Source organism: Haemaphysalis longicornis, unplaced genomic scaffold (assembly GCF_048455015.1).
Source record: "Haemaphysalis longicornis isolate Haplotype H1 unplaced genomic scaffold, Haemaphysalis longicornis Haplotype H1 scaffold_6, whole genome shotgun sequence".
Taxonomy (NCBI): Eukaryota; Metazoa; Arthropoda; class Arachnida; order Ixodida; family Ixodidae; genus Haemaphysalis; species Haemaphysalis longicornis.
The window spans coordinates 48,992,815-49,016,670 of record NW_027526407.1 but is presented as its reverse complement, the minus strand read 5'-3'; the positions used below and the strand labels follow the sequence as shown (position 1 = coordinate 49,016,670).

General features: G+C 49.3%; 1 protein-coding gene across 1 annotated transcript; it reads right to left on the bottom strand.

Moving 5' to 3' along the window:
- Positions 1 to 1,476: 1,476 nt before the first annotated feature.
- LOC144141546 (uncharacterized) lies at positions 1,477 to 16,852 on the bottom strand. The gene is made up of 6 exons (XM_077673088.1): positions 16,771 to 16,852; positions 13,751 to 13,840; positions 10,679 to 10,914; positions 5,168 to 5,514; positions 3,487 to 3,669; positions 1,477 to 1,627 (listed from the first exon to the last, which is right to left on the bottom strand). Exons 1-5 carry the CDS (start codon positions 16,823 to 16,825, stop codon positions 3,516 to 3,518), a joined length of 882 nt encoding a protein of 293 aa, XP_077529214.1. The 5' UTR covers positions 16,826 to 16,852; the 3' UTR covers positions 1,477 to 1,627; positions 3,487 to 3,515.
- Positions 16,853 to 23,856: the final 7,004 nt, after the last annotated feature.

Genomic DNA, 23,856 nt, shown 5'->3' with positions numbered 1-23,856 from the left:
ACGAGGAGCGCGCGCACCCGCAGCTGTTGCTATGCGGACGGCGGCGGACGCTTCAGGCTCGCTTAAGAAGTGCATTCGCACTTAAAACCGCTTGACGGAACAGCAGACGACCTGCTGGGGGGTACTGAAAGCGGCGGCCCACGCGGCACAGTGGACTCGAATGGTAGTCAGGGTGACTCAGTACCATACGTAAGTGGGGGGCTTCACTATCTGCATCTATTTTTCTCTTTGAAGTTCGCCAGATAAGACATTATCCTTTGCGCCCGTCTCGTCGAGATATGGCTGCGAAAAAAGGTGGCGGGGGAGGGGGGGGGAGTATTTTAGCTTTTTCGAATCTAAGAGCCCCCCCCCCGCTCAATTTGGGCATCGTGACAGTTGAAAAAAGGGGGTGCTTAGAATCGAGTAAATACGGTTATTTCGTACGGAACGTTTCAGGAGCGTCGCTTGTGTAATCCAGTCAAATAAATAAATTAAAGCACCTTTCTTAAAAGAACTATGGTTAAAACGCGAGGTTTTCTCCCATGCAACCTGAGCCAAATTCCGCAACCCTAACTGCTTCGACCATGACGGAATGGCGCAGTCGAGGTCGTACGGACACCCGCTCACTCCTCATTAATCGGCAACACAATTGCCGACTACTACGCCCGAGAGATGGCACGCCGGGCACACGAGGAGGCGAGTGGAGGAGAAGCGACCCGACTCCCGTCACTAGCTTCAAGGACATAACAGAAATGTACAGGGAGGACAGGCGTGCACTGCCGGCACACCATCGTACTCGTAACACGGAAAGAGCAGACAACATTAAGAAGAATTCAAGCGGAGTCGCTGGCCCACCCAACATTGCTACACACCATGTTCCCACAACAATATGAAGACACATGTCCCTTCTGTCGCCAAGAAAAAGGCACCTTGCGACACGTCATTGCAGAGTGTACGTCACTCAAAGCCTCCATCAAACAAATCCCATCCCCAACCAACACCCCCTGCCTCCTTCCCCCAAAGAGCGATGGGAGATCCTACGGTCGAGCCCCGCCGCAACGACCCACGCGGCCGTAGTGGCCCGGGGCCTGGAGGTGCTGGCCGTTTATGGGCCCTGCGAATAAGGTACCACCCCGTCGGAGGTCGCCTCAACGGTGACCTCAATGGCTCAAATAAAGTTGCATCTGTCTATCTAATCGGACAGACGTCGGCTTCATAACGTGAGGGACTGACCCATGTTCGATTCAGTCCACGGGAAGCGTTTTCTTTTTCTTGAGGTGCTTGATGTGCCTTCAGTTATTATCATCATCATCATCGTTTTGTGAAACTCATTGCATAAAGTTGGCTTTCCTGCGGTGCGTTATGTAGTGACATCAAAATCCATCATGAGGCGTAGAAAGCTTCGCCTTAAAAGTAGTCTCTGACAGAAATGCAATGCAATTTACTGCCGTTACTAGTGTTTCTTTTTCAACGGCGTGTGAATACAATGTGAAGGAGTAGACAAAACAACGTAGAGCTCGTGTGCACCGGACGGAACCGGAAGGGGTGTAGACCTGTACACCTAACTTTTATTGGCTGCGCCCAGACTATTTTGTCTGGTCATTATTTTCCTCGAACTTGCGTGGCTTCAAACGGGCAATCTTCATTCCTGAAAGAGAAAACAAATAAAAATGAGATAAGTGGTTGAGACGGAATGTTGCAGTAAAAAAATCGCGTCTGATTTCCCACCAAGATGCAGAATAAAAAAAAAATCGCCCCTCTCATCACACAGTAAACTTGATCGTTCCAAACTCATGAAGCTAGCATTTTTGCACATCTTTGCTTTATGACGGTGGTGCGTAACCGGTGTTCGCGCGGCTGTAGTCCGACAATTTCTAGGGGTGTTTGTTTCAGCGGTAAATTCACAGGACACGACACAGGCTAACATAAGATGGCGGGTAATTTAAGAAATACCGTGCATCGGAGTACCTGGGCGTATGCGTGCTGCGTGCGCACAAATGCGCAATGTCGCGCATTACTCCGGCGAGGGCCAGAAGCGCTATGGCAGGAGTAACCCCCGTGGCAGCGTCCATCACCGTCCCCGCCACTGTTCAGCTCAGGCCTGTCGCCACTAGACTCACTTGAATCGAAGCTTGTTTTTGTCATTTCCGACCACTAAATGGCATTACAACGAAGTCCGATACAAACACGACTTTTCTTTTTACTTAACCAACCAGCTTACCCCCCTCTCCCTACCTACTCAGCGGGCCTGTTTGCCGGCCCGCTGAGTAGGTAGGGGTAAACCGGTAGGTGTAGGGGTAAGCCGGTTTGCCCCTACCTGGGTAGGTAGGGGCAAACGTGCCCGCAGCGGGCTGGTTTGCCGACGTTACGCTATGTTCAGACTACCGACACAAAAGCCTTATCTTGAGCTATGGACGTAAAAAAGCGGCGTGTCACGCAGTTCGGTTGGCTGAGACGGGAAATGACGTAATTCTTTAGAGTTATTACGACAGTTGCGGCAACAGTGTGAACCTGGCAGTACGCGCAGCTGTAGTGCGCGGATATCTGCTTAGCTTTTCGGCGCAAACTTCGGCGCAATAAGCACGTACTAATTTCTTTCCTCCATGCGGGATTATAGGGACTTCTCCGCGTGCTTTCGCCAAGGAACGCCATCGCACGAGCACGTCTAGGCACATACGTCCATGTGATTGTACCTTTACGCGCACGGAGCAAATAGATGCGTGAAATTTGCATTTACACGTTGCGAAAGAAGTACGTGCTGAAGAAAAAAGTGTGACATCGTGTTGCTAGCCGTTGACACAACGAATTATCGTTTAATGTCAAGGGTAAACGTTGATTATTACATTATATTCTCTGCTATATATGTGCAGTTTTGAGTATGATCCCTGAATGGCCGAAATAGTCGGTCCCTGTTTCGGCCCCTGCCGCATAAGGCTAGTGGGACACTGGTACAATCTCATGTGAGTTCACTCGAGTCAGCTCGCTGAAAAAGAAAGCTTCGAGTCGAAATAAAGTACTGTGCAAGGTGGTCTATTTCGTGCGTCAGGCGTATACGATTAACCCGAACGTGTCTTTAAATCGGCGCGTGGTTGTAAGCGGTGTTACTAGTTGTAATTCAAAGAAAGCTCATTTGGCGAAGGGAAGAAGAAAGAAACAATACAGGAAAGGCAGGGAGGTTAACCAGGGAGCTGTCATATCGGCTACGCTAGACATGGGGATTGGGATACGGGAATTGAAACGGAAAGAAAGAACCGAAGTTCACAATAAAAGAGAGAAGAAGAGGAAGACAATTTTAAAAACGGAAGGCGCGGCCATTTTAAGTACAAAGACAGTACAAAAGCACCCAAAAAAAATGCGCAATACTAAGGCGGTAAACTGACAAAATTGGCGAACGAGGGACGTTGCGCTGTCCCTGCAATCGTTGATATAGGCCCGTGTCTTTCAAAACGTGAAGTAACATTACATTAGCAGGCGGCATGAGATCGCCGTAAGGAGTACTCTTCGTACATCGAGTTGCCGCAACTTCTTGAGGGCCGCTAGGCCTCCGCGATGACCTTGGGGGTAATCTTGCACGTGCAGTGGTGGGGAACCTCAACGGCGCCCCATGAGGGCTGGTTGTCGCCTTCCGCGCCGCTCTTGCGGTGGTAGAGGATCATGAAACCCGAACGCTCCGTGCACTCGCTGTCGTACCTGGAGGGCAAAGGTCATATCACTCGAGGTCAATCGTGTAGAGGTCATGGCATTCGACAAGGCAACGATCGTGCCCCGCCGCGAAACTTCGGGACACTCCTAAAAAAAACTCTTTGGGTACGGCTCGAATGCCAAGGCATATGTGTATGCGCACCGAGAAAGATGCGCTGATGATCACTATACATGGCGCATATTTGCTGCGTCTCAGGAATTGATCGCGTTATCACCGAACGTGCGGCAGCGCTACCGTTATCTCGCAGAGCGTCGTCGTCACCGAGCATATTGTTATAAATCGTGTTTGAACCTCCCGAGCAAATGTCACGTGGTTCGGATGAGCCAACCAACGAGAAGCATGTCTCAGTGCCTCTCCATCACACTTTCGCCAAGCGTCGCCGCCTACGAGCGTCTCGTCCGGGCTCAGCATACGGCCCTCCACCTCAGACTTTCGCCATACTTTCCTCCGCCGTTTTCTTTCAGTCTTCGCTTGCTCAGTTACGACACCGTCACCGCCGCAAGACCACAGTAGCAGCCGCCAAAGGGCTGCGGACTAAAAGTAAGTCAACGCATATCCTACCGCGCTGAACGTTGCTATGTCGCTATGCTCTTATCTCTGTGGTGAGGGGCGCTATGTCACAATCAATGGGAAACATTTCAGGATTATTATGAAAAAAGCAGCACAGGCGAAAATCGTATGGAAAGGCATTTGCGCATGCTCAGTGAAAGGACCGGAGTATTCCAACCAATATTCGACTGCTCTGAACTTTATTGATCTGTGATTAACACGAGTCTTACCTGGGTGGTCAGGGATGCCACGTCCTTTAATCCATTTGGCTACAAATTTTTAACCTAACATTACTAACATGATTTGCTCCTCCCTTAGGTGCGTTGCTACCAACCTTGAAGAACTGCTTTGCTCCCAGTGGTAACATGTATCCAAAGTTACCTAACCGGCGTTGGTGTCTGATGCTGAGGGCAGGAACTTTCGCAAGTTGATGCTAAGTGACTTACTAATCGGCAAAAACTTAAGTGCAAAGGAAGGAGACACACGGAACACTGGAAGGCGATCCATCCGCTCGTCTGTGTGTGTACTTCTTTCAAACTTTTTTTTTTTGTCGGCTGGTTATTGCGCCTGTCAGGGGCTCCTGAATCTTTCCCGGCGACTTCAATCAAAATGTGAGAACGACAACTGTTTTTTTGCGCCCTTTAAAGACATTAACTACACATATACTCGGGACAATAAATCTTCCACTAAAGGAACTTGCACGCCTGCAAAGTACAGTAAAGCGAGGGTCAGTAAAGAACCTCTGTAAACAAAACTATAGTATTGCCTGCCAGCTAAAGCTACCGTTCGCACCGTCTGAATCATGACGTGCGTTCCCGAAAACTAGCGTGGCCGTCACCGAAAGCTAACGTTCGAACCACTTGAATGCTGACGTCACTTCCACCCAACAGTGGTACGTACAGCTACGCATGCGCGTGAAGCGAGGCGTGCACTCACAGGGAGTCGATGCCGACGCAGCGGGAGCCCTGCGAGGCGCAGCGGTAGGAGAACACCCACTGCGGGAAGGCCTCGTCCTGGACGACCTCGACGGCGTTGCCGAACGAGTCGACCGTCTGGTTGATGCGCTCCCAGGCGGTGCTGGTGCGGCAGATCTCCTCCGAGAGGGGCGCCAGCGGCGTGTGTGGAGGGGTCCTCTTCACGCCCCGCACGCTGCCACGCTCGCCCTGGGGCACCCGAGGAGGCACAGCTCCCGCTCCGCCGCCTTCCCGGGGGGAGCGGGGGTCCCGCTGCACCCGACTGGCCCCTTCACCTGCGCGCTTGCTCGGACCCACGGAGGACGCCGCCTGCGAGGGACGCGAGACGGCAAGTGGCGCTACTGCGCGTGCGCAGAAGGGCCAAGGGCAGTTTGGCGCATGCGCAGGTGGGTCCACCGAGTACCAGGCGCTGTACCGGAACCATTTGCTCAAGGTATTGGTTTCGCTGAACGAGTGAAAAAGCCGTTACGGGTTCGGCGCCCAGTACACGGTCGGAACACCCGCGCATGCGCATAACTGTTCGACGTTTCTACGCAAGCGCAGTCGATCTGGTTGACTTCCGGGTATCGTACTAGGACCCCTCCTTCGGCCTGCTATAACTCTATTCTAAACCGTTTCGGCGTTGCAGCAGCACAGTTTTTCTTATTTTTATTTGTTGTTGAAGACCCCCCCCCATTCGCCTGATCTAGCCAGTGAGTGAGTGAGTGAGTGAGTTTGTGAGTGAGTGAGTGAGCGAGCGAGCGAGCGAGTGAGTGAGTGAGTGAGTGAGTGAGTGAGTGAGTGAGTGAGTGAGTGAGTGAGTGAGTGAGTGAGTGAGTGAGTGAGTGAGTGAGTGAGTGAGCGAGCGAGCGAGCGAGCGACCGAACGAGCTGATGTTAAGGTTGCTGCCAAACCATGCTTGCGATGCACCGCTGGATGAATTGATGACGCCCGTGTTCCAATTTTATGTTACCTGTATCACTTACATATACGTTTAACAATATTCGCTAATCAGTCACGGTCCCTTTAACAGATCGATTGTAGCTCCTATTCGGCGTTTGCAAAATGGATTTACTATGAGCCCCAAAATGTCCTCCCTGGGTATTTTAATACTCCGCTTTTACGAACCAACCCAAAAAACCGTCCAGGATTGTTACCGTCATTATGTTTGAATGCTTGTAAATTGTTCTTCACAAGGAAAAGTAGCTTTTAGACAAAAACGAATTGCAGTGTAGTATGGGGATTGGAACTATGCATAAGACACTTTCTGGGTTAGGCAAGTAAAATAAACTTCCCCATCACTCCCTAAAGAAAGCTGAGAGAAGCGAGAAGGCTATCTCACATAAAAACTGCGTGCGAAGTGAGTCAAAAACTTCGTTGAAAAGGCGTAGACTCGATCATCAAATTCTCATCACAAACGTAGAACGAACCCATGTGACAAGTTTTTGGGTACCAAGAAAACGCATCTATGCGAATGATCTAAACTTATACCGATAAGTGGTTTATTAGATAAAGACACAGTATTGTACTCCTTTCTCCATGCTCGATGCGTGTACTGTCTTATCGAGAAGCGTTCCTTTTTCGCGATTTTTAAGGAACCGTTTTGACACAATGGGTTAAGCCTGGTTTCCCGCACGCGTCTGTCTCTAGAGATCTTATTACAGCATTTCGGTCGACCAACCGGTCTATGAAGAAATGTATTACCTTTTTCACATAACGCCATCGGTCGCCTTAGGAAAGCTTTCGCTTAAAAAGCTCAGTTCACCGAACCCCGAAGCCCTGCGTTAAAAGTGCATGAAGAGGAAATAACACTTTGTCTAATTTGAAATAACCAGGCTTTGGTAACGAACTTAGGTCCACTACCCCCCACTCCCCGAGATGCTTTTATCTGAAAAACGATAAGCAATTAAAAAACTGGTTGATCCCTCTGTCATAGGAATCGGTAAAACACGAAAGTGAAATGCGCAGCGAAATCAACAGCTGAGCGTTGATTTCGCTGCGTTGATTTGTGGGTTGATTTGTGGAGCGTTGATTTGTGGGTCGGCGGCTGTCTTGTGTGGGTGCTTGGTGAGCGACGTCCTGCTGGCGGGTCGTTTCGGCAAAAGTGTACCGGCGTCATTTCCGTGATGAATATGACGTCAGTAAAATCTTGGTGTATCCCGGCATAAAACATTTTCGTGCTATAATATATAACCCGAAAACGAACAACCCTAAATGTAACGTACTGATGGTGATGATGATGATTACTATTGGTTTCCCCTTTGTAGCGGGGTGATGAGATGTCACCTTACCAAAAAGCCCTAATATACCTATGTTTTATGCGCTTGGTTTAACACTAGCGCTGCTTGGTTTAATACTAGCGCTACCCTTTAGTTATAAAGGTTGCTTCTCCACAAGAAGACCCTGTGTGCAGGGGTGCACCCTTTACAGGCCGCTTGCTTCGTTGTACTGGCGCCATTTCCGGGAAGGATATAACGTCAGTGAAATCCGTGTGTATTCCTGAATAAAACAGTTTCGTTTAAAAGTTTAAATTTCGCGCTACATTTCATTGGCACTAACGTAAACAGGAAAATAATAAAATTATAGTTGTCCGTGCGTTACCCGCACCTGAGTATCCATCCCACTGATACGATCGAACTAAACAAGATACACAATCGTGTTTCTCACTGGTGGCTTTGGTCAACGGCCGCCAATCGCACAAACACTTCCTTTTGACGTCATAAGGAACCGGAAAAAATGGCTGGTGAAACACCGCTGCTTTATCTGTTTTGCTTAATATCTACATCATTTGTTTAAAGTTCGCGATAAAATTTTCATCACTATCATTGGGGTTAATGCACTCTTTTGAATGCAGTAAACTTATACTTTGTATTCGTGGTTCATTTGAACCCCTAGCGCTTTCCTTACTTAATGAGAAACATTGGCGCTTGGGGCAAATCGTTGGCTTTGCCGCAGAGCATGTTCACCCTCCCTTCTTCCGCGCACAGTGCGCGCAATTATTCTTACAGCTTTGCCCAACACCGGAGTTTTGCTAGCAATCCGGACAGAGTAAAAGCCTGTCCCCCCATAAAAGCTGGCACCGGCGAATACACCACAAGAGTGAACTGCTCTGACAGGATTTTGCGGTTCCCCTGTCCCCTGCCCTTTTCGCCCCACGCCTTTTGAAAACGCAGCAAGGGTTCCCAGGACCATTTAAGGCCGAGAAAAGCTGATATTTAAAATTATCTAGACGATGCAGCTAATAATAACAGCGAAGCTGTTTAGCAAAACGGAATTTTTCGTGTCCGCAGTTAAAAATATCAAGAAAATTAGCCCGTGCACGTGAGCGCGGGCGTCGCAGCGAACGCCCAGCGTCCCCTGCGCACGTTTGTCGAGCTAAGCAAAGCCACTAGGGAAGATGTTCGCCGTAATTGTAGCAACACTTGCTCGGAACGAGAAAGACACGTCATAGCGTACGCCCCTCCAAGGTGACGTCCCATGCTCATCACTTTAAAAAAAAATGGAGGAAGCTCACACTTATAGCACCAATGATGGAGGAAAGGTCGCTGCGGTAGTGAATAAAAAGCAAATCGGCAGCAATCTTGGACTTAAACCATCGTGATGATCGTGAAGGTTGCGTATAGTTTCGCTACTTTCAAGTCTTTCGCGTTTGTGTGAGATTCCGCCATTTTTTTCTCTCTTGTGGTTCAAATGAGTGAATTTATTGCCATTTTCCCCCAACGTCTATAGGCAGGTAGGCTGAAAGTCACGTTTCTGTGTGACGTTCAGCATTGTCGAGTAATGTAAATTAAAAACAGAACGAAAAAAAATTGCTGGAACTGGTACGTTGGGATTATCAAATAGTGCGCGCCCGTAATCGATCCAGCCGCTCCTCTCATACATCTCGGGATATCCGACATCTCTGAATCTTTTATTTGTTTTGGTTTGGTTGCTATTATGATGCCTCACGGCTGTTTCTGAAATGATGAGGGAAAGCCCATTTTACAAAGACCGAGTCATTTTTTAGCAGGCATCACACCTATACAGTGGGCTCCTTTAAAGTAAGCTTCACTATTCAACACGGGTGCATTGTTGGAAAGACAATTTCTGGGTATCAACAGAAGTATTTATATATTACTACGAAGGCTTTAGGGCATTTTATTCCGTACACTATAGGGCCCCACTTACGTATACATATCAGGCACATCGGACCACTCGTTAGGCGGGCGCACATTATGAGATGAAATAGTCAGAGACCGCTTACGCATTTCAAAAGATGCACATTAAGTGGGATCAAAAGCTCATGCCGAGCGTGGTGTACCTCCAGAGCAGATAAACGATCCCACTGAGCAAACTCGAGTAAAAAAAAAAAATGCCGTGGTGTTTACGGCAAGATTTTGCGCTCATCGCAGAAAGAAATGCCACACCCGTTTTATTCTACTTTCATGGGGCAGGGTGTGAGAGCAAAAGGCAGCGCGTGCGATATCACCTGTCTTCCCAACAAAGTAACCCCTCAAGACCAGTAGCGGTCCCAGAGATTGTTTTTTTTTTTTGGGGGGGGGGGGGGGGAAATAAAGAACCTCTCCCCTCCTTGCGCCAATTCTGCAGAGGAGGTGATAACCATGCAGGCGTGGGCGCGTATGCGGTGTAACCCGCTTGCGCACAAATCACTTTGCCACACAGTAGTTTTTGGCGCCCCTTAGGCGGTGCAACGGCTGGCTCGAGCCCGCATATCTGACGGTCGCAACACGCTTGCGACCTCGCACAAGTGGGATTTAACCTCGCGCAAGTGGAATGCTTAAAAAAAACTACAAATAAGAAGCTGAGGACCTCTTTGGAAGGGAAGGGGGGGGGGGGGCATTGCTCTAGACGGCGGACTAAGTAAGACCAGGAAAAGTATCTATGCGAACTTGTCGCAAGTCAGTGTCAGCTGAGGGCATATTGAAAACGCAGTGTCTAGAGAGCCGTCCGACGACATTGGAATATTTAGAGCTAGGCTAGCACCACCCAAAGAATCTGTCGTTGTAGTGTAGAGGATCCGTCCTCGTTTCTTGATCGCAAGGGCGGTGGCTCGAGACCGGCTTTTGCATCGGTGGTTGTTTTTGTTTTTTTATATTTAAATTGAACTATAATTTTAATGCCTTAAGTTAGCTTTGGTGTTTTAAATCATTTCTTTGTGTGCGTTATTTCATGCTATGTTATGCTTAGCTATGTTATGCTTAGCTTAGCTTAGCTATGTTGCTATAGCTTTAAGTTATCTCGAGTGATGTAGTGCCAGACGCGGCAATTTTGCCACAAAAAGCCGGTAGACGTCGATGTAGTGGAGCGCTTATAACACCGTCGAACGGCATTCTAGACACGCCTATTTAAAATTAGCGCGAGCTTTCGCTAGATGTGAGGGACAGCAAATGTGGGTCACGCAAACTCAATCTCTTGTCTGCCCAAACAAAGGCCTTCCGAGTTAATGAGAAAGAATATTTGCCACGCACTTCAGGATGCTGGGGTTGTTCCTTACCGGTTCGTAGCCGACGGCCGACTGCAGGGACTCGGCCTGGTAGTGCACCGGCGGCTCGTCGGGGTTTCCCGGGGGCTTGTCGCGACCAACCCACAGGTAGCGCTGGTGTAACGCCGGGTGGCGCCGCACGTGTTCGTACAGCCGAGCCAGCCGCTGGCGCAGGAACTCGGCCTGCGACTCGCTCATACGCAGCACGGGGCTGTCGCCCAGGTCGCGGATCAGCTCATCCGTGTACGCTGCAACACCAGGAGAGAAGGAGGAGAGACGTTAAACGGGCGACGCCTGGGGGAAATCAACGGGTTGTCGTGCCAGAGCCTTTCTTTGAAAACATGCAAGTGGTGGCCGGAAGGCAGCTTCAAGCAACCTCTGAGCACACGCCTACTCTTGATTACATAAAAAACCTATAGATGGTATTCGTTGAAAAGTTTAGCGGTCAATTTCTTCGCTTGGCAACACTGGAAACGGCCACAGACATGGCCAATGCGCCACGGACATGGACAAGTACCGCCATCCTGCGGAGCCCGACGTAGCGAGAGCGGCCCTGATCTGGGGGCCGTGCACACAACGTCGCCTAGCAACAGACGCTTGGCCACAGATATGGCGGCGCACTCGCATGGTTGCCTGCATGCATTCCACGCCATTGAATACCGGCCATAGAGAGTATTTACTGAAAAGCTTAGCTGTCAATTTCATGGCTTTGCAACACTGAAAACGACCGCGGACATGGCTGAAGCACCACGGACATGGCGCGGCTGGGGCCGCTGCGCCCGCACGTCGGAGAAAAAAAACACTGACATGCGTCGTCTGCTCCATTTCAACCCGATTCTTACGGTGATGTCAACAGAGATATTATTGATCGTACCCACATTGGCGTTGAGGCATTACTGTGCGTTCGGTCGGGTAGAGTTTGGAACGTCCAACACATCTCTTAGCACGGACAAGTACCGCCATCCCGCGGAGCCCGTCGTAACCAGTGACGGCGCACTCACATGGTTTCCTGAATGCGTGCCTCGCCAGTGAATACAACCTATTGCTGGACACCATTGAATGGATGAATGTACATGGGCGAGAAGTGGTCTTCGACTCGCTCCCATTGTTGAGTTGAAAGCCATGTCCAACTCGACATCTCGTACGGGTTGAGCTCAGCGGCTCACGAAAGTGCACCCTTCCACTTCGAAATTGGAGCGCCCTTCAAGACTACCCGATATGCCAGTTTGCCTGAGATGTCGCAATTCATACACTTTGGCAGGATTCTGTCTTGATGGGGGAAGACCCGTTGCATTTCGAGGAGAGGGAAAGGGCCGGGGGGAGTGGCCAAGTACTGTGTGGCTTGGAGGTGGAGAGGCGAGGGGGCGAGTGCTCTTTTTGCACCCCCGTGCCGACGCCCATGCCTAGCAACGTTCTTTTAGGAGACCGTCGACGATTTTGCGACTAAGAATCTCGCCACGATGTGTGTTTGCTAGTAAACGAGCCCATGCAGCCAGCCATGTCGATAATGAGCAAATCAAGCGATTGCTAACTGAAAGGCAGGCATGTACATATTGTTGAGGACCGCAGCGGCGTGTGTGAGAGATCAAAAATTGCGTGCGTTGGCGGCTTTGCGTGCAATTTCCAAACAAAATAGCGGGATGAAACGAAGCACAGAGTCTGTGCAGTACGACGTAGGATGAGGTATTCAGATAACAGCGCCGGGTAGTACAGAGGAGAAATCCTCAAAGCAAAACTGGCGCTAATTTGTGTAGGGGAAATCACTGAAAAACGCCGGGATTCACAGGTTCAAGACGGGACACGAACTGATGAGCAAATAACTGGTCGTCCTTTTTTTTGTTGCAAGCGACGCTACGATGTCACACAGGTTAGACGTCTGCTCCAACCACAGCTGTCTGCCAGCCTTTTTGCACCGCCCTTGAAAGGGACAAAAGGTGAAATAGTCGTAAGGCTGCAAAGATTATGCCCATAAAATCTGTTTTTTTTTTTTCACATTGAATTGACATTTCTGGTTTCTATTTTCAACCTCCTTTCCTCCCGTCATCATTCTCCTCTCATTTATTCCTTTTCTTTCTGTGTCTCCAACCCCCTTCCCGACTTCCAAAAATGAACTCCTGCGCACTCAACTCTGTGAATGTAACTGGAACACGCAGACATAAGCTTTCAAAACCCTATTAATGCTATGACAGCTAGGCAACGCAGTCAATACTGCATCGAAAATCTTCAGTAAAACCCATCAGGGCAACTTGTGAAAGTTAGATCACCATGGTAACAAAATTCACCCGCATTTCCCTGAAGGGGAGCATGGGGAAGTGCGAATGCACGGGTGATTCGAAGGAACTCTTCTTGGCCAATCGCCCTAAGTGGGTATGTGGTGGGGTCGCTTTCGCACTTAAAAACTCTTCTTGGCCAATCGCCCTAAGTGGGTATGTGGTGCGGACGGACGGATGGCGGTGGACGCGTGATTCAGGGTCGCTTAAGGTAATACTGATTGTGGAAGTAAAAGCTATTTAATTCCACACTAGCCTGGTCAAAGTTTCAATGACTTGTGGGCTTGGCGCCTCGTGATCCCGATGTATGCTATAGGATTCAACCAGGGCTTCAATCCCATCTCGGTGAGGTATATTTGTGTACAGAGAAGTTACATCTATAGTTACAAGGAAGGCGCCATCAGGGATTTTTATGTTGTTAATTTCCCGTAGGAAGTGGTTAGTATCACGAATATATGCCGAATGGGTAGCGAAGGAACTCTTCTTGGCCAATCGCCCTAAGTGGGTATGTGGTGCGGATGGACGGACGGCGGTGGACGCGTGATTCAGGGTCGCTTAAGAAGTGCATTCGCACTTAACATTCGCACTTAACATTCGCACTTAATAAAAAAGCTCCAATGACTACGACGACGACGAAGTTGATGATGATAGTGTTTCTTAGGTAAAGGAACATCATGTCTGCTCTTCATCGTCACCGTCGCCCTAAGCGCTGTTTTATGCTACCATGTTTCCAATTAGACTTTCTTTACGCACGGCCGAATGACATGCACTTCGCATAAAACGAACGTACAAAAACTACGGACGCAACACTCACATTTGATGATGAGCCTCACGATGCCACTTTGGAAGTTGAAGGGGGGAGGATGATTGGTCTTCAGGACCTGGCATTGGGCTGGCAGGACAGCTGGTCCAGGAATGGAGGAGATAGCGCCAGTCAGAGAGTGCAGAAGATGATTTTAGGTTCCAGTCGATTGCAAAAGTGCAGATGAGGAGTAGCAGGAGAAATTGAAAGAAAGGGCAAAGGCATTAAGCAGTAGTGCAGTCCCGTTTCACTACCCTGCACTGAAAGAAGGAGCAGAGTGGTTGCATATAGAACACGGGAAAAGTAAGAAAATAGGAATGGAGACGTGTGTTACCTGTTTCTTGGACTGAATGACATAAAAACAACGAAGTCGACGCGAGAGTATGGGGTTGAATATAATAAAAAAGCTATTACTTTCACACGTACAGAAACAACACGTTTCCTTTGTTCTAAGTCAGAATTCCGTGCGCCACTCAATGTTTCTATCCACAGGGGGGGGGGCGAAACTCTTCCCTTGTCAGGGTCCGACTCCCGCAGGCGCTCCGCGTTGCGTCTGGGGTTACGGGTTTATCGGACCCGTAGAAAGCTGGGCTTTCTGTTCTTGTTTGTTTTACCTTGCTGTTTGGCCTGAGGTAATTTGTTACATCCCCCTACCCCCCCTGAGCACACATGTGTGGTCTTGTATGGTCATAACGCAGAATCACAATGTCAGAAAGGAAGTTAACCTGCCGTGAGGGTATCAGGTGTAGCAACTGTAGCAGGTACGTATTCCTTCTGCCTTCGGTTCCAAAAGGCGCTGACAAGTGACCGTCGGTACCTTCAGCGCCGGCTCCTGTCAGGTGCTATAGAAGAAGGAACCGTACGAAGGAACTCCTCTTCCCCAAGGCCACACAGCTAATTGAAATCATAACTGCAACGATACCGTGGTAATGGGGTATAGTGCGGCTGCCTGTTTGTAATGCCTGCTTAGTAAGCTGAAGTTTGTGTCTTTCTAGAAGCGAGAGTTCAGCTAAGGCCAACAGCTACACTTGTGTTTCTTTTGTAAGGTCCTCCGGCATTGTTCATTACTCAAAAAGACGTCTAAGCAACCTCCACCAATCCCTTTTTACGATTCCCGATTCGTGACGTCACAAATCGCAGTGCGAAAAAATGCACGGGCCAGCGACACCCATTCTCTTATATTAAGTATTTCTCGCTTCATTTTCGCTTCATTAAACAACTGCTGCTACCGCGAGTGATGTGTTAGTCTTCATGGCAATATACTTAAACGATGCAGACCCCTCACTAAACGTCTTTGGATCCACTCTGCCCCTCTTCCCAGGATCAGCCAGAAGTTTCTCTCAACAAATACTTCGCCAACATCCTCCATACACCGGAGGCATATCGTAAACGACACACCCCATCTCTGTCCCGTCGGTATCCCCACTGCGCATTCCTCACAACCGCGGATCTTCGGTACATAATTTGGTAGCCCTCCTTCCAATGCCTTCTCCCACACACCGACCCTCATAGACTGAACACTTCCACGCTGCTTCGGATTGAACACCGCGGCCTAGTGCGAGTGTATAGCCGTGAGTCTGCTCCATTCCCCCCATCCCGAACTTGCAGCACAACTTATTAAAGAGAAACTATCAACGCTTCACTTCTGCCCTATATTGTGACACCATAATGCACTGCAAGAAAGCCAACATTACACATGATGATGATGATGATAAGCGAAGGCAAATCAAGCGCCTCAAAAACAAAAAAAACGCCTCTCGTAGTAGGAATCGAACCTAGGTCCCTCGCGTTATGAAGTCGACGTCTATCCGACTGCGTCATTCCGACATAGGCTGCGTTCCAATTCGTGGACAGCTTGGTAGACAGCCTACGAAGCAGTCTAACTAGACGTCTAAAGGAGTAAAATTGGAACGGCGCCGCGGTCGCAAACGCAACACCAGCGCAGACGACAGCGTCGTAGCAGACATGTTGAGTTGCGCAAGCCGCAAGTTTCGTAACCAATATTACCGTTGCTATTACAAACGTTACGTAATTTAAAATTTAACAAAGTCATCTTCATCACTAGTAAATTATACTAAATATTTAAATAAAGGAACAAGTGCTTTTGTTTTAACATTAATACGCAAAAAGGTGGCGCTGGCGTCACTTGATAGTTCTCCTTCCCAAAATAAGATAGGCTAGATGGCGCACGCCGTCACCCCGATTCAAAGGGGAGGCCTTTAATCATCATTATCATCATCATCATCATCATCAGTTTAGACGGGAAGGTAGCCTGCATCGTTGCTGACTTCGATGCTGTCTCCTCGAAGCAGTCTTCGTTGACTGCTTCGTTCGAATTGGAACGGGGCTTAACATGGCGGACTGTCCGCGAAGACGGCAACGAAGCTTTCTAAACGGTAAATTGAAACGCACCCATAGTCGAAGCAGTTTGGATTTTGGTCTTCGACTTTGTCTGGTTGCATGGTATAAAGCTTCGCGTTTCAACAATCTAATTCTCAAGAAAGGCGCTTTGGTTCTTCTGCCTTTCCAAAGGAATAAGCAGTGTCTCTTTTGGAACACCAATAGACCCCGAAATGTACAAGTCTACAAACGCCCCCTGCTTCCTACACCCCCTCCCCCCAACTTGACCTGGAGCCTTCCTTCCCAAAATAAAAGCTCTCATTTCAAAGCCTCTAAAAAAACCGTGTTAACTAGACGTGCTCAGCCCTGCACAACACGACGCCTCAAGTGCCATATCTTTGTGCTGCGCACGCAATAAACCCAGCAAGACAGGGAGAACTGGCATCAGGTGACACGGCAGGTTCCCTGGAACGGAATCTTCAAAAACCAGCGTGCAGCAATGAGAAACAAGCCGGACACATTCCTCTCTTAGCCGGACAAACGAAGGTGCGCGTCGGCTTCATTGTGAAGCCCGTGCGGGAAAAACGCTAGGTTTCAGTAATTTCGAACCGCGTCGGGACATTGCCGTTTGCTTCCTGAACCTTAGTGCGCGTGCGACTAAGAAGCCGAGCGGATCTGAACACCATACGCACCTGATTCCGCTAGCAGAGCGAGCAGAATGGTCAGGGCCCGCCTTCGACGCTCCATGCCGTCTGCACCCCGAAATGTCGGCAGCTGCATCCCTTTTAAGACACTCGCGGGGACATCGTCACGTGACTTTGGTGACGTAGCTTCATCCACGGGTCAATCAGGCTAATGAGGTCCCACGTGTGCGTCCTGTATTGTCTCCGGACGGCCATAACACGTCCCGCCCGGAGGAACGGAACGTCTATACGAATCGGCGACTGGTCACAATAGCGCGCACGAGACATTGGTTTCGCTGCCGTCATGCCAGTATCTGGGCAGCGTTCGTACTTCCCAACGATTTGCCGAGAAGTGGGAACAAGGGTTGGGGACACAATTAGGCGAATTGCGTGTTTCCTTTGTTGTAGTGCTCGTGACTATTCATCTTCTCGCACACTGGACCTTTCGTCCCTCCAATCTGTGCAGCCTCTTGTCTTTCTCCGCGTTTTTGCTTCTGCTCGAATGACGCTACTCTACATTTGAAGTCGGAAAACTAAAGAAAGCAACAGCCAGGCTGGAAGTGGCGTAGCCTCTTATATCGCCCTTCCCTTTTGAATCCCTGCGCGATAAGGCTAAGTTCTTGTGTAATCATGGCGCCTAGGTCTCTGCGGGTTGTTGGTGCTCGAGTGTTCAAGGATATTCGGCGAAGCTCCCCGTGAAAGGGATTTTGTTGGTACGGATTTCAAAAATTCCTCGCGCACTTAAGTCTCATTACGTGCTTCGAACGCGAAAGTCTGGTGATGCTTCTCAAAGTCTTCTTCACTGCTGCATTGTATTTTCGTCTCTTTCTTCACTTGTTACTTATTCTTTTAACGCGATAGTTCCTCGACCGGCTCCTTTGCTGCTACATTGTCTTTGCGCTTCGTTCTTCACTTATTTTGTCTTTTGGCGCGAAATATTTTAAAGGACGCCACAGCTTTCTAAATGCAAAGTTCTACGCGGCTGGCGCGTCGTGTTCTACTCCCGTGCTTTCACGTTCACGTGTCACGCCGCAGGCACTGCTGTGACCTTTGTTCCACTGCTGACAACTCACTCGGATCCTACTATGGAGATCACGGTTCGAGTCCCATGCGAACTCAGATCTGTTTTTTAACAGCGCAGCTTTTTAGCAAATCGTAATTTCTCGCGCCCGCAGTTAAAAATACCAAGAAATGCCGAGCGCGCGCACGTGAGCGCGGACCTCGCGGCGACCACCCGGCAATTAAAAAACCAAGAAAATGCCGAGCGCTCGTGTGTGCGTGCCTTGCGGCGACCACCCAGCGTCCCCTGTGCACGTTTGTCAAGCCAAGCATACCCACTTAGGGAGATTCGCCAAGTTCGACAAAAAAAAAACTCCAGTGTTCGCCGTAATCATGGCAACACTTTCTCAGTACGAGAAAGACACGTCGCAGAGTACGCCCCTCCAAGGTGATGTCCAATGATTATCACTTCCAAAAAGAACGAAAGAAGCTCTGATTTTGAAGGTACGTTGCGCTTGCTGTGAACGCAGAGACTTGCACGCGAAAAAAACGTAGACTTTCACGAGAAGATAGCGCCACCCGCCGCGGTGGCTCAGTGGCTAAGGCGTTGCGCTGCTGAGCACGAGGTCGCGGGTTCGATTCCCGGCCGCGGCGGCCGCTTTTCTGATGAAGGCGAAAAGCAAAAACGCCCGTGTGTTCGAGATTTCGGCGCACGTTAAAGATCCCCAGGTGGTCAAAATTAATCCGGAGCCCTCCACTACGGCGCGCCTCATCACCTGCGTTGCGTCGGCGCGTTAAACCCTATCAATCAATGGGCAGTTTTAGCATATCGTTACAGTGTTTACGTTACCGTTTACCGTGTTTGCGGGAGTAGACTGCGCAGCGCGAGAGTTACCGCGAACGGTAACCTACCGGCACAGGCTTCACCGTCGCCAGCGCTTCCGGTAACACGGTAAACGGTAACGCAAACACGTTAACGATATGCTAAAACTGCCTAATCGAATCAGAAGATAGCGCCGTCTTCTGGTGAAAGTCTACGTTTTTTCCCGTGCAAGTCTCTGTGTTCACAGCAAGCGCAACGTACAGTGGGGGCCACTGTTAAAGGGAAACGGCGAGCGCGTGCCCGCTGCGCTCCGCGAAGCGCCAGCGCCGAGAAGTGGCGAGAATCGGAGACAGCCGGCACATGCGCACTGACCGCTCCATGAGTGTGAAGCCGCGCTGTCGTCTGCTACGGCAGCTACGGCGCTTCGCCCGGCCGCTCAGATCCTGCGAGTACGAAATTCCATGGCTATCGCAAGCTAAGCGGAGCGGCGGAGCGCCGTAGCAGACGACACAGCGGCTTCTCACGCCTGGAGCGGTCAATGCGCATGTGCGGCTGTCTCCGAATCTCGCCACTTCTCGGTGTAGGCGCTTCGCGGAGCATAGCGGACACGCGCTCGCCGTTTCCCTTTAATAGTGGACCCAACTGTACCTTCAAAACCATGTTACACCAACTAGCCCGACATCAAGCTTTACAGAAGCTCTGATAACAACAATGATCGAGTAAAGGTCGTTGCGGCAGCGAAGAAGGAAATCGGCTGCAGTCGTGGACTTAAACCTTCGCGATGGTCGTGAAGGTTGCGTACAGCTTCACCAGCTTCAAGTCTCACGCCTTAGTGCGAGCATCCTTCATGTTTTTTTCATTGACTGTTCACAGAAGCGGTCATTTGCTGTGCCGGACAACAACAACAACGGCATTTTTTTTTTTTTTTTGTCAAAACGCGGCACTAAAGGATTTCGCTTTGAAACATGTCGCCCCGAATAAATGAACCAAGCAATTTACCCTAACTTGTTGGATTAATAATTAGCAACCAACATGGCTACCGCGATGTTCGGCTGAGGCCATTCTGCATACGGCAAAAAAAATTGATGAGATATTTACGCAAACGGGCAAGGGAGGAACAGCAACGTAATTCTGAAAACGCCGGGGGGGGGGGTCACTCCTTTATTTATTCATTATCCTCAACATGGTTCTCATTATCCTCAATGAATTTACAAGTGTATTACAGTATGGCACATCTTGCTCTGTGAAGCTAAATATGATTTGCGAAGGCAACCGAAGCTGTTCATTCTGGTTAAACCAAATAGCTTTTGTTTTTTCTCGTTTATAGGCGCCCGGGTTATGCGCAAAGTTGACGTCTTAGTGTTGTCCTTGCAATAAAGTGCGTAGCTCAGCACTCTCCTGAGGAGTACACCATTTTCTTTAACGCCCGAGGACACCTGAACACTTCTGCTTGTGAATGCGAAAGCACGAATGTCCAGTTGAACCCACGAGACGGCTTGCTTCCGTCCTGCGTTGTGAAAGGGCTTCTTAGTAATCATTCTGGTGGGGACACCTTGGTTTGCGATCCGCCTTAGCGCTTTCGAATGGCTTGGATCTGTCTCCTACGTGTTGTGCCGCTGCTCGTTTCTGCCTCCGTCTAATGGGAGAGTTGACGACAACGGAAATTCATCCGCCCGTCTATTCATTCGTTTGGCTGTGTTCTCCTTCTCTCTACAATTGCGGTGGACTGGTGTGGACGACCCCCTCACGCTACTGCCGAGTATAAGCTTGCGCTATGGAACCTATCGCGCTGTGGAACGCTTCCGTAGGGTCTACTTCTCGCTGATGCCGAGTTTAAACTCGCCCTTTAGAAGGCTTCGTAATGTGGACCGCTTCCGAAGGAGTCGCTACTTTAGCACGGACTCCGTGCACCAGCTTACTTTTTCTTCCCCTCAATGGACCATTTAGGGCTTTTGACTCAAAAGGTCAGTCGATGGTAAGCGGACGTCCTGTGCACTTCTACTATAAGAAGTAAAGGAAATACTGCCCGTCAGGGCACTTTGGCAGGCGTAAATCAGCAATGGCTGAAACAGCCACTTCTGCAAGCATCTTGAGAGGCGTCTGAATTCGGGTACGACACGCAGAAGATTATCCGAAGTGCACCTCTGTCATGGTGATGAATAAAATACTGCAAAGCGAGGTTTCAGAGCGGCATGGCGTAAGGGAACAATAATCCTCGCACTCCTTGTGTTCCATTAAAAATTCAGATAGGCACTGTGGACTTGTAAAGCAGTACATTTTATATCGAGCTATGCGATCCCCTATACGCAACAGCGGGTCTCGTGATTTTAACATCTCCTGCGACAATGTCAGCAGCCGCCATGGTCTGGTGGTACAGAGTTCATCGCAATAGTAATAGCACAGACATTAAAGAACGTGTCCAGTAGTACCTGCTGTTATTACCATCATCACTATCTCTTTCCCATTGCGCAGTTTTCTTTTGTGACTCAGAGGCTTAACCAATCGCCGCTAGTATCCCTACCTACGCACTATTAGCGTAGAGTTTCTTTGCTACTATTGTGATTGTCGTGCTCCAATTACTTCCGTAAGCCACCAGTGGTTCGATTGCATCATGTCATAACCAACCCCAAGTTCGTTTTTGTCTTCCGATCGTTTTCTTCCTATCTCTTGTATTCAGACTTCACCCCAATAAGCCCGACATATTTGCTATAAGCGCAAGGGTGCTTTAATACTTCTGTACATAGCGTGCTCAATTCACCATGGTAGGACTCAGTCCATGGCTGTCACACCCATTTCAATGTCGAAGGCCCCGACGTATTTACCAGGCCCACCTTTTGTTACCGAAAGGCAACAGCGTTTTCCTGGGACATGGGATCCTGCAAATTATAAGGTATAGAGATATATACACGTACATTCGATTTCTTCCGGTTGTTAAAAATTGATTGACTGTGGGGTTTAACGCACCTAAGCTGCACCTGAGCTTCGAGGCGCGCCAGTTGGAGGGCTCCGGGATAATTTTGACTATGTGGGGATCTTTGACGGGCGCCCAAATATCGACACACAGGCGTTTTCACTTTTCGCTTCTATCTGAGAAGCAGCCACCGTGGCCGGGATCGACCCCACGTCCTTCGGCTCAGCAGCACAACGCCTTAGCCAGTGCGCCACCACGGCGGGTTGGTGGTTAAAAATAGTGCAGCCCCATATGGTCTCTTCTTTCTTATGGAGATGCTCAGGTATTGACCTTCGCACGTAATCTCATCGTTCAACGAAATCACTTTTGAGGAACAATGTGCATGGGTAACGAGCGTGTATGCTGCCCAAAGTGAGTCCCCAGAATCTTTCCACCTGCTTGATGCCTGTTTGCGTCTTCCAGGCTTTTTATGCGAACTTTTGGGGGTGCACGTTCTTTACTGTGAACCATTAATGGATGGCCACTTAAGTATATGCAATCACAGACTTATATTGCTGATGTACTTCAGGCCCTTTATTCCAAAACGGAATACGTGATGCGTATTTTCCATGAAAAAAAAGTTAAAATCTCGGACTGGAGCAGGGGCTGCGTGTTGAACTGGCATTACGGAGGACACAGTATCGAATCCCGGACATACGGTCCCCCAATCGCTTTAATTTACTTTTATTCTGTTTGCCCCATCGCTCATTTTCAGTGCAACCTTTGGGTAACGCAGACGCCACACGCCAAAATATTGCATAAGGATCATTTTATGCTTTCGCATTGAAATGCGCTAGATGTATGCCCACCAACATGAAGACACCTTCAATGTCGGGAGGTCTGTAGGAACTTTTTCCACCTTCAGACGCTACAACAGATCAACAGCTTCTACAGGTACCTTGGGGGAGTTCATGAGCATCTTCTGCGCTGTGATTAAACAACGATCACTTTGTTCAGGCTATTCATACTGGACTACGCGGCTGTACGGATGCAGCTGAAACGTTTGTCTCCAGATTTTTTGCAGGCCAGACACGGCAAAACGGGCGTGCATCTCCTCATTTTAGCCGAGTGATGCGAGTGCTCCAAACGATTCAATGTGGTAAATTTGCCAGCGAAACGAAAAATATGGTTCCCTGTGATGAGAAAATAACGAAATCAAGTGCCAGAAAACCATGTCGTTACGAGAAGGGCCTCGCTCCGACCATTCTTCGGATTTCGGGAGATGTTTTCCAGATCCGTGCATTCTCGACGCGTCTGATAACGACAGATTCAAAACTTACCGGATATATTCCTGAAATTCTGCCCACACATTCCAGGAGGCGAATATGAGCAAAGTTTTCGCATTCCGAGCAATTGAAGTAAAATTATCCCCTTTCCACAACACTTACCGGTGCTCACTCTTGACGAGAAAATCCGGGCGAAAACTTTGGCTATGCGCTGGTGTACAGCTGAGCAACAAAGGGTGTTTATTGGGACTCACATTGAAAGAAGAAAAAACACAGTGCGTTAACTGTGTCTCACTGACGCAGCAAAGTCCCAGTGGCAATTTAGATGATAGCCCAAGTTCCCCATGTTCTGCCGCGCCTTGAGAAGTTTTCGGGAATAACATAGACAGAACAGAAATCCCGGGATATTCGCCACTGCTGTAAACGCGGTAAGGAATATGGTGGCGCTTCCGCGCACGCATCTCAAGCCTTCCAAACCTAAATGTCCTTTGCACATTTTTACAGTATTTGACGAGTTCTTTCCCAAAATATAGCAATTACAAATGTCCGCAGGCAGCGTTACCTGATTCAAGCAAGAGCGCTGTTTCAGAGCTTTCAATGAACTGAGCTGTTGTAACGTTCGCTCTAGTTGAATTCGTCCACCTCAAGACGCAGGTCTCTACAGACATGGAGCAAGTTAGTCAAAATATGGGCACCGGCTGTTCGGATTCATCTTCGAGCCGTCCGGACAGGCGAACGCTTCCGCGAAGGGCGCGAAGTTTCTGACCGCCCGGTTGCAGTCGCCGCCGTAGAAGCGCTCAGCACTTCTTTCAAGCTGACATAGGGTAAAACAGGTCATGATGAAGAACACCTGTTCCTCGGTGTAGTCCTCCATCAGGCGTTTCGGCGCTCGGGAATCGTTTGCAAGCGCTCGCCTAAACGCTGCGTGCGCCACCTGTAGGGCAGGGATCTCCGGGAAGAGTGAGCGATGGTCGGTGCTGCACTTGCGCTTCCACGAAGGTGGCGACGACGAGCCGTTGATGGCGCCATGGGGGTCGACAGTCAAGCCGCCTTCGTCGAACGCCTTGACGAGCTGCGTGGCGTAGGAGAAGCCGAGA

Excerpts from the sequence above, each read along its gene's own strand:
- LOC144141546 (XM_077673088.1), bottom strand. The coding sequence starts at position 16,825 with ATGGAGCGTCGAAGGCGGGCCCTGACCATTCTGCTCGCTCTGCTAGCG. Across the intron at positions 13,841-16,770 it reads CGCTCTGCTAGCGGAATCAG|CTGTCCTGCCAGCCCAATGC; the intron begins GTGCGTATGGTG and ends TTCCTGGACCAG. Across the intron at positions 5,515-10,678 it reads CGGCCGTCGGCTACGAACCG|GCGGCGTCCTCCGTGGGTCC; the intron begins GTAAGGAACAAC and ends CGTCCCTCGCAG.